Genomic DNA, 12,977 nt, shown 5'->3' on the forward strand with positions numbered 1-12,977 from the left:
GAAAATTGTGACCCTTTGTGTGTGAAGTTTTCAAAAACCAAATATAAATTTTAATAAATATATGGAAGATATTTGCTATGCAGCAATATAACATGCAAATTAACTGCACCTGCTCAGGGGTTAGAGAAAGGGCAGACATTGACTCTATTGAAATGGTCATTTGTTTTGCCATTTCTTTGTATTGCTAGATTCAACATGTTTTGAACATTTAAAAGCAGTTTTAGTTTTGGAAATGGCAATTTTAAAACAGCAATCTGCAGTAAACAACAAGGTATTTTTCTTCAGCATGTGCATGTCTATAGATGTGTTTATGAAGACTGACACACCAAGACATCAATCACTACTGTAAGTTAGTAATTGATGCATCCTTTACATAAAACTGTGTCATGCAGAAACAGTAGTTTCAGGAACAGCAGATTAAGTGTGTCCAAACCTTCATGCTATTCATTTATTCCGCTCATGTACAGCAGCATGCCATTGAATTGCAAGAAACCATTATAGGCTTATTATGTACAGTAAACATTACCTGCTGAGTCCAAAGACTTTCTGCCTTTTTAAAGTAATTGTTCAAATAAAAAGGTTTGTCCCAGTACTCCTGTATACAATATTCAAGCGTGACCTGTCTCTAGTGCACTCATCTGAGAAGGTATTCAAGATAAATCAATCAATCAATGAATCTTATTTTATATAGCGCATTTCATAGTGGACCACCACCACAAAGTGCAGTAATAAGATGTGCATTTTTATAGTTAGAGTAGGTTCTATGTACAGTGTCACATGTGTGGTCATTATGTCTAGAAAGACATAAATCTGGAGAAGTGTTATGCTTTATTATGGCAACCACCTGTACAGCTAGCTTGAGTGGATTTGTTAAGAGCAATTAATCTTGGGTACAACAAAAGTGATCTGACATTTTAATTTGATTACCGATGCGTCTTTTGTAACCCTATAATCGATACACGTAATAAAGAACGAACCCTGTTTTGGCAGTTCTGCATTGCACCTACCACATGCAGTGTCCACATACTGCAGCTTCAAGTGCTTTTAGTCCTTGTGGCAAAGTAGTTTGCAGTGCGCAGATGTAGTGGTGATGTGATTACGCAACAGAAGACGGACAACAAAGTCCACGGTCCAAACAATACGTTTATTTATAATCCCGGTCTGGTGAGCGCTTACAGTAATCCTGGGCAATACACAGCAATGTGTATTGCAGTGTTGCAAACAAAGGGTTTACAGTCCCAAATAATAAACACAGTTCGAAAGAAAACCTGCTCTATTACCATTAAGCAACTGTCAGCATGTGTAACCTGGCTTTACAGTCATCGCTATTGTTTGGGACGTCAAAGTGAACAGTAATCTCAAAGGTCCTAATACCTATTGCAGGGTGTAAGAAATTCTCAGGGAGGACAAGCTGTTTGGGTGTAGTCCTCTCTCTCTTCTCTCTCTCTTTAATAAACCCTAAATGACCCGCTCATTGTATGACCCGGGCGTTATATTCATGGTTAATGTTTGATGGGGAATACCTGTCCAGCCATGTTTCAAACTTTACTTCCTTTATGCGCCTGTTTTTTTATTTATTACAGTACACAGCTATATGCTTTTCAAACAGTAACACCTGGTGCTATGGGATGATTGGTGTGCGTTGTGCAAGCACAGGTGTAGCCCAGTCTTGCCGTTGCTAAATGACCTCATGCTGTAATAGTGTGCAGTATTTTTTCCCGTTTGGATATTGGACTCAGGTTGTAGTCGTTTATTCCACGTTGTGGAGCTGGCTTATTTAGAAACACTGAATTATATGATTTGGTAAGTACAGTACCTGGAGCAAAAGAAAGATTTCTGCCTCTCTGATGTCAGGTTTTCATTCAGTCCGTGTTGATGCAGAAGTCCAGAAGTAGCTGAGTGAGGTACGTTTAGTTGTGTTTCCATGAGTAGCTCTAATTGAGAATTGTTTTATACGTTTCATTTGATAGTGTTTTGCATACTGTAGCTCTGCAAATATATAATGATCAAATGCAATAATCAGAGGTTACCGTGTCTACCAGAAAATAATATTGTAAGCACTTTGTATGATGGCATAACTTCTGACATCTCATTCATGTTCCAAGTGATGTCATTTACTTATAATACAGCACATTGTTGTGCAGTTAACATTGTATGTTTGCACCTTAACCTTTCTGCTATAGTGAGGTTCACATACAGTATCTGATTTGAAGCTTGCAACACCTTATGCCACCTTCCGGTGAGTGATGTATCGTGACCGCACACTTTCTCCATTGACATTGACAGTAAGTTATTATTCTGAAAAGCAGTGCTTTCAGGTGACATCCTGTAGTGCCGGATTCCTTCACAAGTGACAGCACATCTAGCATTGTTTTCCATGTAGATTCTTCCAGTTCTCATCACAAAAGAATGCTTCGAGAACAAATAGTCTTGGTGACCTCTGCAAATATTTGTTTGACGCAGCTTACAGTACATCATAACATAGTAGCATTCATAGTTACTGTCTGGGTCGCTGCAAATCAGAAAAGATAAGAATATAACGGCCTCCTTCAGTGCAAAATGTTCAAGCAAGAAGTGAACATTGCTGTAACTATGGTATCAAAGACTGGTCAGCCCCTTGAAGGTAGGATGATTGTTTAAGTCAATTCTATGACTTTAATACACTCAGTAACTTCTGTTTGGGTTGAAACAGGATTCCCCATGCTTCTTGTTATAGCTGTAAACATCTGATCTAGCAGTCAAAGCAAATGTCGAAGAGCCCGGGTTGAATTTCTTTTAACTTCTGGATGCCTCTGTTCCTGCTGTATCAAGTGCAAATGTTGCATTAGAAATGTTACCGGTACTGAACTATATTTAAACAGTAAAGTACTGTACCATTATTTGTTTTGATAATACTAGTAATGGTTTATGCTGGGACAGATTGTTAGGTTAATGTATTTTTTATTAAGTGTTTAGGACCAGAAACACTAGTTGTTACTGTAAGGCAAGGAATTCTGAGTGGGGCATGCTAGAGATACCAGGAAATGTTTGTTGTTGATTTTACTTTGAATCCAGTAAGCATGTGGAATAAACAGCTGCCAGCGGCTCAAATATGTGGGTCTCTTGCAACTTGCCTTATATTGTTACTATAGCAATATACACACATAATTAGAAGTACAATGAAAAGCATTAAAAATAGACTATGCATCTGTGCAGTAATCCGCATGTGGCAGTTTGACATTAGACCTGCACAAAATACAGTATGCACAGCTTTGGAATTGGCTGGCTTTCAGTTAGAAAGCTAGCGACTAGGTGGAGTAGCTGCTGTGGTTTTGTTTGGTGTGGTTGCTTTTGATATAAAATTATTTTAAAAGCATTGAAAACGACTTCCAAGTTGTACAGTTTTGTCATTTTGAATTTTAATATAAGTCACCTGTTTCCCTTTGTGTCTTCTAAAGGACTGTTGTTGGCTGCTTTTAGTGCTACAACAGTTCAACTCAAATTTGGTTCTTTGGTGTGCAAACTGAAACTAAAGTCTCGCTGTTTACAAAAAGATGAAGTCATTTAAGTAAATATACATGTGATTGTAGTAGTGCCTGCATCTACAGCGACTGTTCTGTGCTTCTCTCTCACACTAGGTCCCTGTTTATGACCCTATTGCTCCTATTCTGATAAGACTCTAACACTATATATTTAGAAGTAGTTTTATTGTTTACATACAGCCTGAACTGCACCGTAAGCTGCATTTGACTAGCAGCAGGGTCATGAACCTACTGTAGTGTAACCTAGCAACAACCATGTAAATAGAAACCTAAACCTAAAAAAAAAAGTGTCCCTTGTTTTTTTTTGTTTTTTTTTGGTCTGTTTGTCATATGCAGGTATCTTTAGAAACAAATAAAGACTAAGTTGTAAATAGAAAAAAAAAAAAAAAAAAAAACACCTGTCTGATTTTAAAAAAAACAAACAAACAAAAAAAACCCAAAATGATTTAGGATTAAAGCATGACCTTATTGTACTGTGTAAGAAACAAAAAAGTCAATGCATCACCCTGGACACCGTTTCCACTTGTTATGAAACTTGGTAGACTGTAGAACAAGCTGTCAGAATCCGGGGATATATCCAGAGAGGCTTTTAGTATATTTTCAAATGTTCTTTTTGCAGATTGAAAATATCGATGCCTGCTTGAGTTTCCTAGCAGCCAAAGGTGTTAACATACAGGGTCTGTCTGCAGAAGGTAAGTCAGACTGTTTGGTAATTTAAACTTGTATTTCGTGCCTTTGTGTTATTTTTAAAAATAAATGAGTTATCTGCGTACTATGCCCGTACAAATCCTTTAATAGCAATCTAATCTAGTTGTACCTTCCCAGCTGTAGAAGCAATGGGATTAGTTGGTTATGAAGGGTCACTGACGTTTTTTAGCCTTGTATTTGTATTTACTTAACAAAAGCAGGCAGAATGTGGTCTTTGTAGCAAAGCACAATAGCATCTTGACACATAGGTGTGCCAGGATTTACTGAATCCTAGTGCTTTTCATAATGGGGTTGTTGCAGTCATATTTTATGGAAGCCACTAGGAAAACTTAAGTAGGCTAATATTTTGAAGTTTGTATAACAGTACTATATACATTTTAATCCATTACTTACAAAGACCAAATTGGACAGAGAAATACAATGTGTTTTTTGTAGATGCTGAAACTGTATACATTTTAAAATTAAAAAAAAAAGTTTCTTATTAGCTGCATTTGAATGTTATATGGTGTATGCAAGTGTTTTTAATCTTAACTGTTTTATTAGTTGTTTTCGATAAACAGATGTCTTCATTAAAAAGAAGTGCTGCCACTGCTAAACAGAACGTATGGCTAACTTTTGTTTTCAGAAATCAGAAATGGAAACCTGAAGGCCATTTTGGGGCTTTTCTTCAGCCTGTCTCGCTACAAGCAGCAGCAACAGCTGCACCACCAGCACCAGAGCCAAGCTGGGCACCCTCAACACGGGCAAGCTGCACCCCACACCCAGCCCTACCGCCACCCGCCCGCAGCGCAGTGCCAGCCACATCCACAAGCAATGCAACAGCAGCAAAAAGCACAAACAGAAATGCAGTCAAGGTTAGGAGACTCTATCTACTACCTTCCTAACTGTATCTATTCATCTACTGATTACGAAAGGCTCCGAGCACTGTGGATGTTGCATCAAACTGTATCTGTGTGTCACTGTGCAGTAACAAGTGTGGTTGCAGTTCTGTGCCATATTTATTTATATTGCACCTGCAGAGAATGGTCTCTTTTTATATGGTGATGGAAGTGTGATGCTAACGAGTAGCATGATGCTAACGAGTAGTTTTACGATGCATGCGCAGATTGGTTGAACCACAGGGAAAAACAATTAAACTTTTACTGCACTCTGAAAATGACAATCAGTGCGTTTTACATGAGCATAAGAATTCCAATATTTTCCAGAAAACTTACGTTTTCGGGAAAATGTATCGGAAAATTCAGAAAGTCAGGTTTCGGAAAACAGCACCTAGAAATTTCCGATTTAAATTTTGAAAACTAACAATGTATATCATGTAAAAACACTTTTCGGAAAACTTATTCCGATAGCGTACTGCACATGTGCAAACTTTGACCTTCATTCCTGCATGTGGTTTTAGAAAACACAGAAAATAATAATAGTCTGTAGTCAGTCTGCATGCATCCATTTGTCTAGTTGGTAATACATTTTGTTAAAGTCTGTATGTATTTGTTAGTAGCCCATAGTGAAGCAGCAAATGTTTTCCAGCTTTAAAATGACGTGATAATTTAAAATAATGTCTGCAAAAGAAACTGGTAATATAGAACAGGATGATCTGTTGGAAAGGCTGATTGCACATTGTGGGGAATCTGAATAGAGGTATAAGACAGTAATCTTTGAATTTAGACTCGACACTTCGATAAAGCGCTATATTGGATTGGTCTCCGTTCTATCGCAGAAATGTCCGGTCTTCAAATCATATTTAGGGTATTACAGCACTTTGCATGCAGAAATATCCTGCATTTTCCGAAAACTTCAATCCATGTGTACAGTTGAATTCTAATTAGATTTTCTATCGTTAATCATGCAAACATAGAAAAGTGACGTTTTTTAGAAAATCAGTTTTCTGATTTAGTTTTCGGGGAAAACTTTAGTTTTCGGAAAACGCTTTGTCATGCAAGTGTGCTTAAAGACTTCTCGTTGAAACGCTTTGTGTAGGAACTTACTAACAGTTTCATTTTAGTATTTCAATCTTTATTGATTTTTTTCTTTGTTTTATAATTATGACTTAGCTTACAAGTGTGAAACCTATTGCATCCTAATGGTGGTAACATGGCAACCGTTCATTCTGTATGCTGCTTGCAATACACGCTGTTGTCTTGCTGTTTTCTATACATTTCTGCACTGGTGTGCTTTAGGAGGTCAAGGGGAATATCCCTGTCAACTCCTGATTTTCATAAACGTTTGTCTTCTGTCACATTTCCTTTTTTCTTATTCTCTCTCTCTATCTCTAAATCGCTCTTACTCTCACTCTCTTTCTCCATTTCCTCTAAACTGCTCAGGTTTACCCTTGGTCTGAACAGATCGTCTAGGTCATCTCTCTTGCTTGAGTCTTACACGTCCTGACAGTCTTCTGACTCTGCATGCTCCGGGCCAACGCCTTTGTTCTAACTCATGAATTCAAGCTGCTTGGCAATTCCATTACACTTGGCTCCTGCAGTGTTTTGATGTGTGCATGGAGATGCTTTTCATTTTAAGATCCATTTCCCTCTTGGTGTGGTTTTGGTGTAGCTGTGGTGTCAATATAAGGAAACCTTAAGATGTAATCATGCCTTGTCGTTCTGTATATTCTGCTAAATTGTTGTTCGAGGACTTTCATCTTAACATAACACACTTGTAAGAGGGGGAGGGGGGGGGGTGTTAACATCTTTTGTTTACTAGGATGTAAAATGAATTTGTGTTGTCAAAAGGGGGGCAATTCCGTTTCGATTTTCCAGTAATGAAATGATTGAAAGGGTAGAAAGTCTGTTTTTAAATTTAATATTAAAATACAATAATCGGTTTAGGTGGTTGTCAGGACTTTCCTGAGCTGGAATTTGCAATTCATAAAACCTGTGCTTTTAATAAATCAGTGTGTACATTCACTTCTGGCAGGAACTTGGATTAGATAGCATGGGGGAGCGAAGAGCAACGAACTGTGGTGAAAATGTCAGGCTTATCATCGGAATTAATCAAACTGCTGCTTTAGTTTGATTCTGTCATGATCAACACTGTATTTGGGATTGCTCTTTTGATGTTTTCAGTTACAAACAGCCAATGCTGTTCGGCATCAACAACAGTCGGAGATGATTTGTAGACTCAAAACTGAGTGATCGTTTTACTGCTTTTATAGAACACACCTTAAAAACAGCAACACACCTTACAGTACATTTTGTCCTCTCTAATTTTACCTGAATCCAAAGGCTCCTCTTGCATGTTTTGGTTCCATTTTGTTTGTTTGCTGCAGGCTTCCAGGACCCACCACGAGGATGTCAGCTGCGGGCAGCGAGACCAAGACCCGTGGATCTGTCAGTGCCAACACCCGACGCAGCCAGAGCTTCAACAACTGTGACAAATCCAAGCCAGCACACCTGCCTCCAGCAAGCAGCCAAGAGAAAGGTGGGTGCCAGCTGTGCCACTAAACTGCACATTACATTGGGAACAGACCATTGAAAAATCTTGGAAATTGGTTAAAAAAAAAAAAAAAAAAAACCCTAAAGTAAGGGGAAGTCTGTTGAACCATAGTGAAATCATGCTTAATCGAAATGGCTTTTGTACAGAAATTCTAACTTGAAAAGAAATTGGGATAAAACAAGGCTGGTGGGGTTTTGGAGGCAGTGTGGTCCAGTGGTTAAAGTCCAGGGCTTGTAACCAGAAGGTCACCAGATCAAATCCCACCTCTGCCACTGACTGACTCACTGTGTGACCCTGAGCAAGTCTCTTAACCTCCTTGTGCTCCATCCTGCGGATGAGATGTTAAATCAATGTCCTATTTTAAGTGACTCTGCATATAATGCACAGTTCACAGCCTACCTCTGTAAAGCACTTTGTGATCCACTATGAAAGGCGCTATATAAAAATAAAGATATTATATTATTTTGATAGACAGAGAATAATTTAGTGACAGCCTCTCAATTATTGTAGCTTTTACAACAACCCTATATGCAGTTTCTGTGTAATTGCATTTTAATTTAACAACTTGAATTTTAAAGCTCTGTCTGCTCATTTTAGAGTTGCAGTAAAAATAAATATCAACACATTCTGGTTGACTTCGGTTCAACATGACATAAATCAGTACCTTAAACATGTGCATTAGCATTTTAAAAGCCAGCTTGTTGGTCATTTTATCTTTACTGAGACAGTTTCTGTATAAATGGCTACAGCCCAATTTTTTTTCTCTCTAAAATAAACGGTATTCTTTATTTCAAATGCAAGATGTAACGACAGACACTGTGCACTACGTACCAGCAGTTTAGATTGCTGCTAGATTGCTCAATCAATGCGGCACCAGTGAAACATGGCTTTTGATTGTGTTGTTGTTTTAAAGCTCAGTTGGTGCAGCAGTGCCAGCAGTCAATGAATCATGGTCCCAGATGAGATGTCTCCCTCATGGAGGGATGCTGGGAGGAAGGCCCTGCTTAACAGCTGCAGTTGGGTGTTTGTTTGTTGCAATGACTGATTTTGTCATCTTGACTGCTATCTCAGAACATTAATAGACTTTACCACGGGGGTTACAAATGATCTTGTTTCTGAGCGTGTGATAAGGCAGATCTCATAGGTTCTACACTTGATACACAGAATTAAAACTACCCATTGTGCTCTTTCAAGGTAAAGAGCTCTAGACAGTTTGTTAAGGTGAGGTGTAGTGGATCTAGGGCTTGTTGAAAGTGTAGTAGCAGATTTGTACACAGTAGAAGGTGTAAAATGGATCGTAAAATATACTCTTGGACCTTGACCTGTTTCAATATAATTTGAAATTATATTTTAGTTACGCTATATACTTTTAAATACATGGTCTGATATACTGGTTATCAGTATTGATTTGATGTTTAATCTAGTTCTAAGTGAGAAGAACCAAATATTAAAGTACTGTTTAACAAAACGTTTTCACTCTGTTGTATTTAGTAGGCCCTGGTTCAGGTTTTAGTTTTAGGTTATTAGATTTTTCCACCTTCCAAACTAGCCTGGTTTATGGAAGTTATGTGTTGATAGTAGAGAGTACAGGAAAGACATATTATTAAAGAACAACTCTCTTTTCGTCATGCACACTGGCTTGTATGTTGCAGCAGGAATTTCTGCTAAGTATGCCCTCATCAGGACTTTCATTGTATTCTTAATTACACCAGTAGAGGGCAACAAGCATTTAAACAAAAATGCTTTTTTTTTTTTTTTTTTTTTTTTTCCTCTCAAGTTTGATTATCGGTAGAAAAATATATATTTAACAAGCGAATCTATATACTGGCAATTATAACGTTATTTATAACAAAGGTTGTTTTATTGATTCCTCTTGCTTACAGAAAAGCACAAGATAGGTTTATGATATTTTATAGTTCTGTATTTCAGTATCTTTTTTTATAACCATATTAGGATTTTCTTTGGTAAGCTTCAGTTGTACTTCATTTAAGAGAAGCAAATCAAAGACATTCTGTAAACCCGAGAGGACTTTTTTTTTTTAAATTTCTAAAGCAAATAATTAAAAAATAATAATAATAATAATACAGTTCATTATTAACACAAACACCAGATGTGTAAGATTGGCAGAAGTGTCTTTCTCTTTCAGTCTAATAAACGCACATTGTACAACCAAAGTTAAATATTATTCCTGATGTGGATTTGTGTTGTGTCACAGCACTGCGTGTCAAAGTTCACTGCTCCCAGCAATCACAAAGAGAAACTAACACAGCTCTGTGGGACTATGCAAACTCAGGAGGAGACCTTGAATGCAGAAAATCAATCCTCCTCTTATCACTGTGGTAGCTTTGGATGACGCCATTTGTCATTCCCGTTGTGAAAACAAACACGGATGCAAAAAATGTTTTTGTGCAAAGTGGGAGACGGCATGTTTTGCAAGTGTTATAATATGGTTTATTTTTAAAATGAATGGAATAGGTCAATTTATACTTTCTACTTCTGTACAAACTATATACTGGCATTTATTTTTTTTCCACCTTCCAAACTAGTCTGATTTATGATAGTTGCAGGTTTATATAAGAATCACTATAATATACCAGCTTGTTTTCCTCTGTCTGTCTATAATGTGCTGCTTAGACAAGTTGCCCTCTGACTCGCTGGTGGAGCTGAAAGTCAGTGTTCAGATTGAGCATTCCTCGTCCAGCCAATATTCAGCAAAGCTTATCAACGGGGCAGAAGATGCAGGTTTTCCCAACTCTTGGAGAAAGCCCCTTTCTATTACAACTGATGAAGCCAGATGGCTTCTCTCCACCACCTGTCTCCTTTTGAGAATGCAAGTTTCATGCATTTGTTTCATAGTTTTGAATTTCAACCTGACCAACAGTGTGGTCATGTGGCCCCTCAATAAACCATTCTCTCCCATAAAAAACACCTGAGGTCTGGAGAGTATACTGGCATTGTTATTTTTAAATTGGAGAGTTACCAGCCTTGCCGTGAAACAAGGGTTGTTTATACTGCTAACAACACACAATCTGAATCACTTGTCAGCGTTTTGCCAGGCAGGACTTGCCCATTGGTCTATCCACAATTGTGGTAAACAGTACCACAGGGAGGTTGGTTACATTAGCTGTTCTGGAACCTTCCCAATTCATAAGCTTAACTTCAAGCTGTCTTATTTATACACTGCCTCGCTCTGTAAGAAGAGACTCAGGAATATACTTCAAAGTTGTGAGCACCCCTCAGCACATATCTAGATCATAGTTGTAAAATCTGCCATTTGGTTATTCCGTGTTAAATAAGTGACTTGATTCACGATGCACACTACACATCTGACATAATTAGAGCATTTATCAGGCTCAGGAAGCTAATTCCCTTCTTTCTGGGGGTATATTTTGCAGAGATAAATCTACTATAATGGTTTGCAGTTTGCTAGCACCTGTCCACAGTTATGGGGCTTGAACATTTACAAAGGGATTCATTAAGCATTTAGTCAACAGAGGGGAAAATTAGTAGTGGTGAAAAAAAAGATTGAACTTTTGCCATAGACATCATCTTGGATCACCCAGGCTTAAAAATATATGGTACACAGCAGTTGTAATTTAGAAATAAAAAATAGTTTATCGTGTTTTAATACAGTTTGTGGAACATGGTGCAAAATGTTTCTTTTTTTAAATGATATATAGTATTGCTTGCTGCTTTTAAAATATATATTTTTGCTTGATTTAAAAAATGTTTTAAGAAGCCATGAACCTTGTGTGTTGCAGAGGAATTTAACCTTTAACTAAGCTGGCTTCTCAATCTACACACACGTTTACTTTGGAGTTGGAATTAATTCTGCTCCTATGAAATTAGAATAATCAGTCTTGATAGATCTCTAATGGTGTCTAATTATGCTATGGGAGCTTATTTTGAATACAAAGCTTCATCCCTCCCTGCGAGTGTTTTACATTTATTCTTTAACATTGTGGGTATATTTGCTGCTGGGGATTAAAGAAACTGAAGTATAGTCTTTATTTCTTTATTTTTAAGCCTGTATTTCATTTGCAGCACAGAGAACCCTGGTTTAATTGTGATTTTAAATTGATCGACTATCCCTTCACCAGTTCACATCACACTGATTGATTCAGCCTCACTGGAGCTATGTGTGCACCAAGTGGGTGGAGAGTCGCAATCGGAGAGCGCTCAAAGAGCATTAGGGTGTTTTATTTTGATTGTTTACACTGAGCCTCTGAGTTAGGGGAGTTCTCTCTTTCTGTTATTTTGTCAGTAACTTTCCAACTTGTCAAGCGTTAACTTATTTTTTTAATTTGCTACTTATTCAGTATTGTATTTTTACATTCAAAAGGATTTATTTGGATACTTGCTAATAAAAAGGTCAGTAAAGACGTGTTAAGAAACAGACACATGCTGTACTTTAGGTCGTGTCATTGGTTTTAATTTGACGTTCTTTATGGGTCAGGTCTGAATATTAGGGCTAGTGGTAATTTGGTTATTGATATGTAAAGAATGGCAAACAGTTGAATGGTATAACATTTTCCTTTTTTTTTTTTTTTTTAGGTACAGCAGCATGTGTTTTTGTGATGTGATGTGTTTTTGTGATGTGATGTGTTTTTGTGATGGCTGTTTTTGGTTCTTGCTGTCTTTTTTTTTTTATTTTTCTGCTTAACGTTGTTTCTGCTCCTGTTTTATCTGCTCCTAGAGCTGGAACTGCATAGATCTATAACCTGTCCGTGACTCTGGCATTTGATTTGCTCCCAATGCATTCCTTATGTAACTGACTTTTCTTATTGACAAGTTCCCACTGTGGGGGTTGGAATCACTTTGACTGCTCATCCTACTACTGCCCTGAATGTTGGCTGCTATGCATATGAAAGTGTAAACTGTCTCTACCAGTCTCTTCTCATTGAGTTTTGTAAGCTGGGCTTAACTGAAAACCCTTATCTATAGCTATGGCCAAAAGTTTTGCATTACCTAGGATTTTAGGATTGCCACATTAATAAAATAAAAACTATATGAACATTAATATAGATTTTTTATTTAACATCATGTAAGTGGAAGCCATAATAACAGCACAGTAATATTTCATGTTAGATTTTGCAAACTTTTCAATTGTCAGTTTTTCTTTAAGTATATGGGGAAAACCACAAAGCGGTATGTAATTCAATATGTTAACCTAGCATTATTCAGCAGGTTTCCTTTGACTTTATGAAGCAAAATGAGTTGATTCTTTAGGGTGATGTAAAACCTTTTGGCCATGGTTGTAGAACAGATGCTTAGCTGTACACTGGAGCCACTAGAGTGACATTGACAATGCAGATA

At 37.4% G+C, this 12,977-nt stretch overlaps 1 protein-coding gene across 11 annotated transcripts in view; it reads left to right on the forward strand.

Moving 5' to 3' along the window:
• The window catches only part of nav2a (neuron navigator 2a), a 155,789-nt gene that overhangs the window by 76,468 nt on the left and 66,344 nt on the right, over positions 1 to 12,977 (forward strand). For all 11 annotated transcript variants that reach the window (XM_041275163.1, XM_041275166.1, XM_041275155.1 and 8 more), the window contains exons 4-6: positions 4,141 to 4,213; positions 4,855 to 5,083; positions 7,495 to 7,646. In XM_041275163.1, coding sequence (XP_041131097.1) covers positions 4,141 to 4,213; positions 4,855 to 5,083; positions 7,495 to 7,646 — 454 coding nt within the window. The remainder of the gene's footprint in view (positions 1 to 4,140; positions 4,214 to 4,854; positions 5,084 to 7,494; positions 7,647 to 12,977) is intronic.

Source organism: Polyodon spathula, chromosome 17, assembly GCF_017654505.1.
Source record: "Polyodon spathula isolate WHYD16114869_AA chromosome 17, ASM1765450v1, whole genome shotgun sequence".
Lineage (NCBI taxonomy): Eukaryota > Metazoa > Chordata > Actinopteri > Acipenseriformes > Polyodontidae > Polyodon > Polyodon spathula.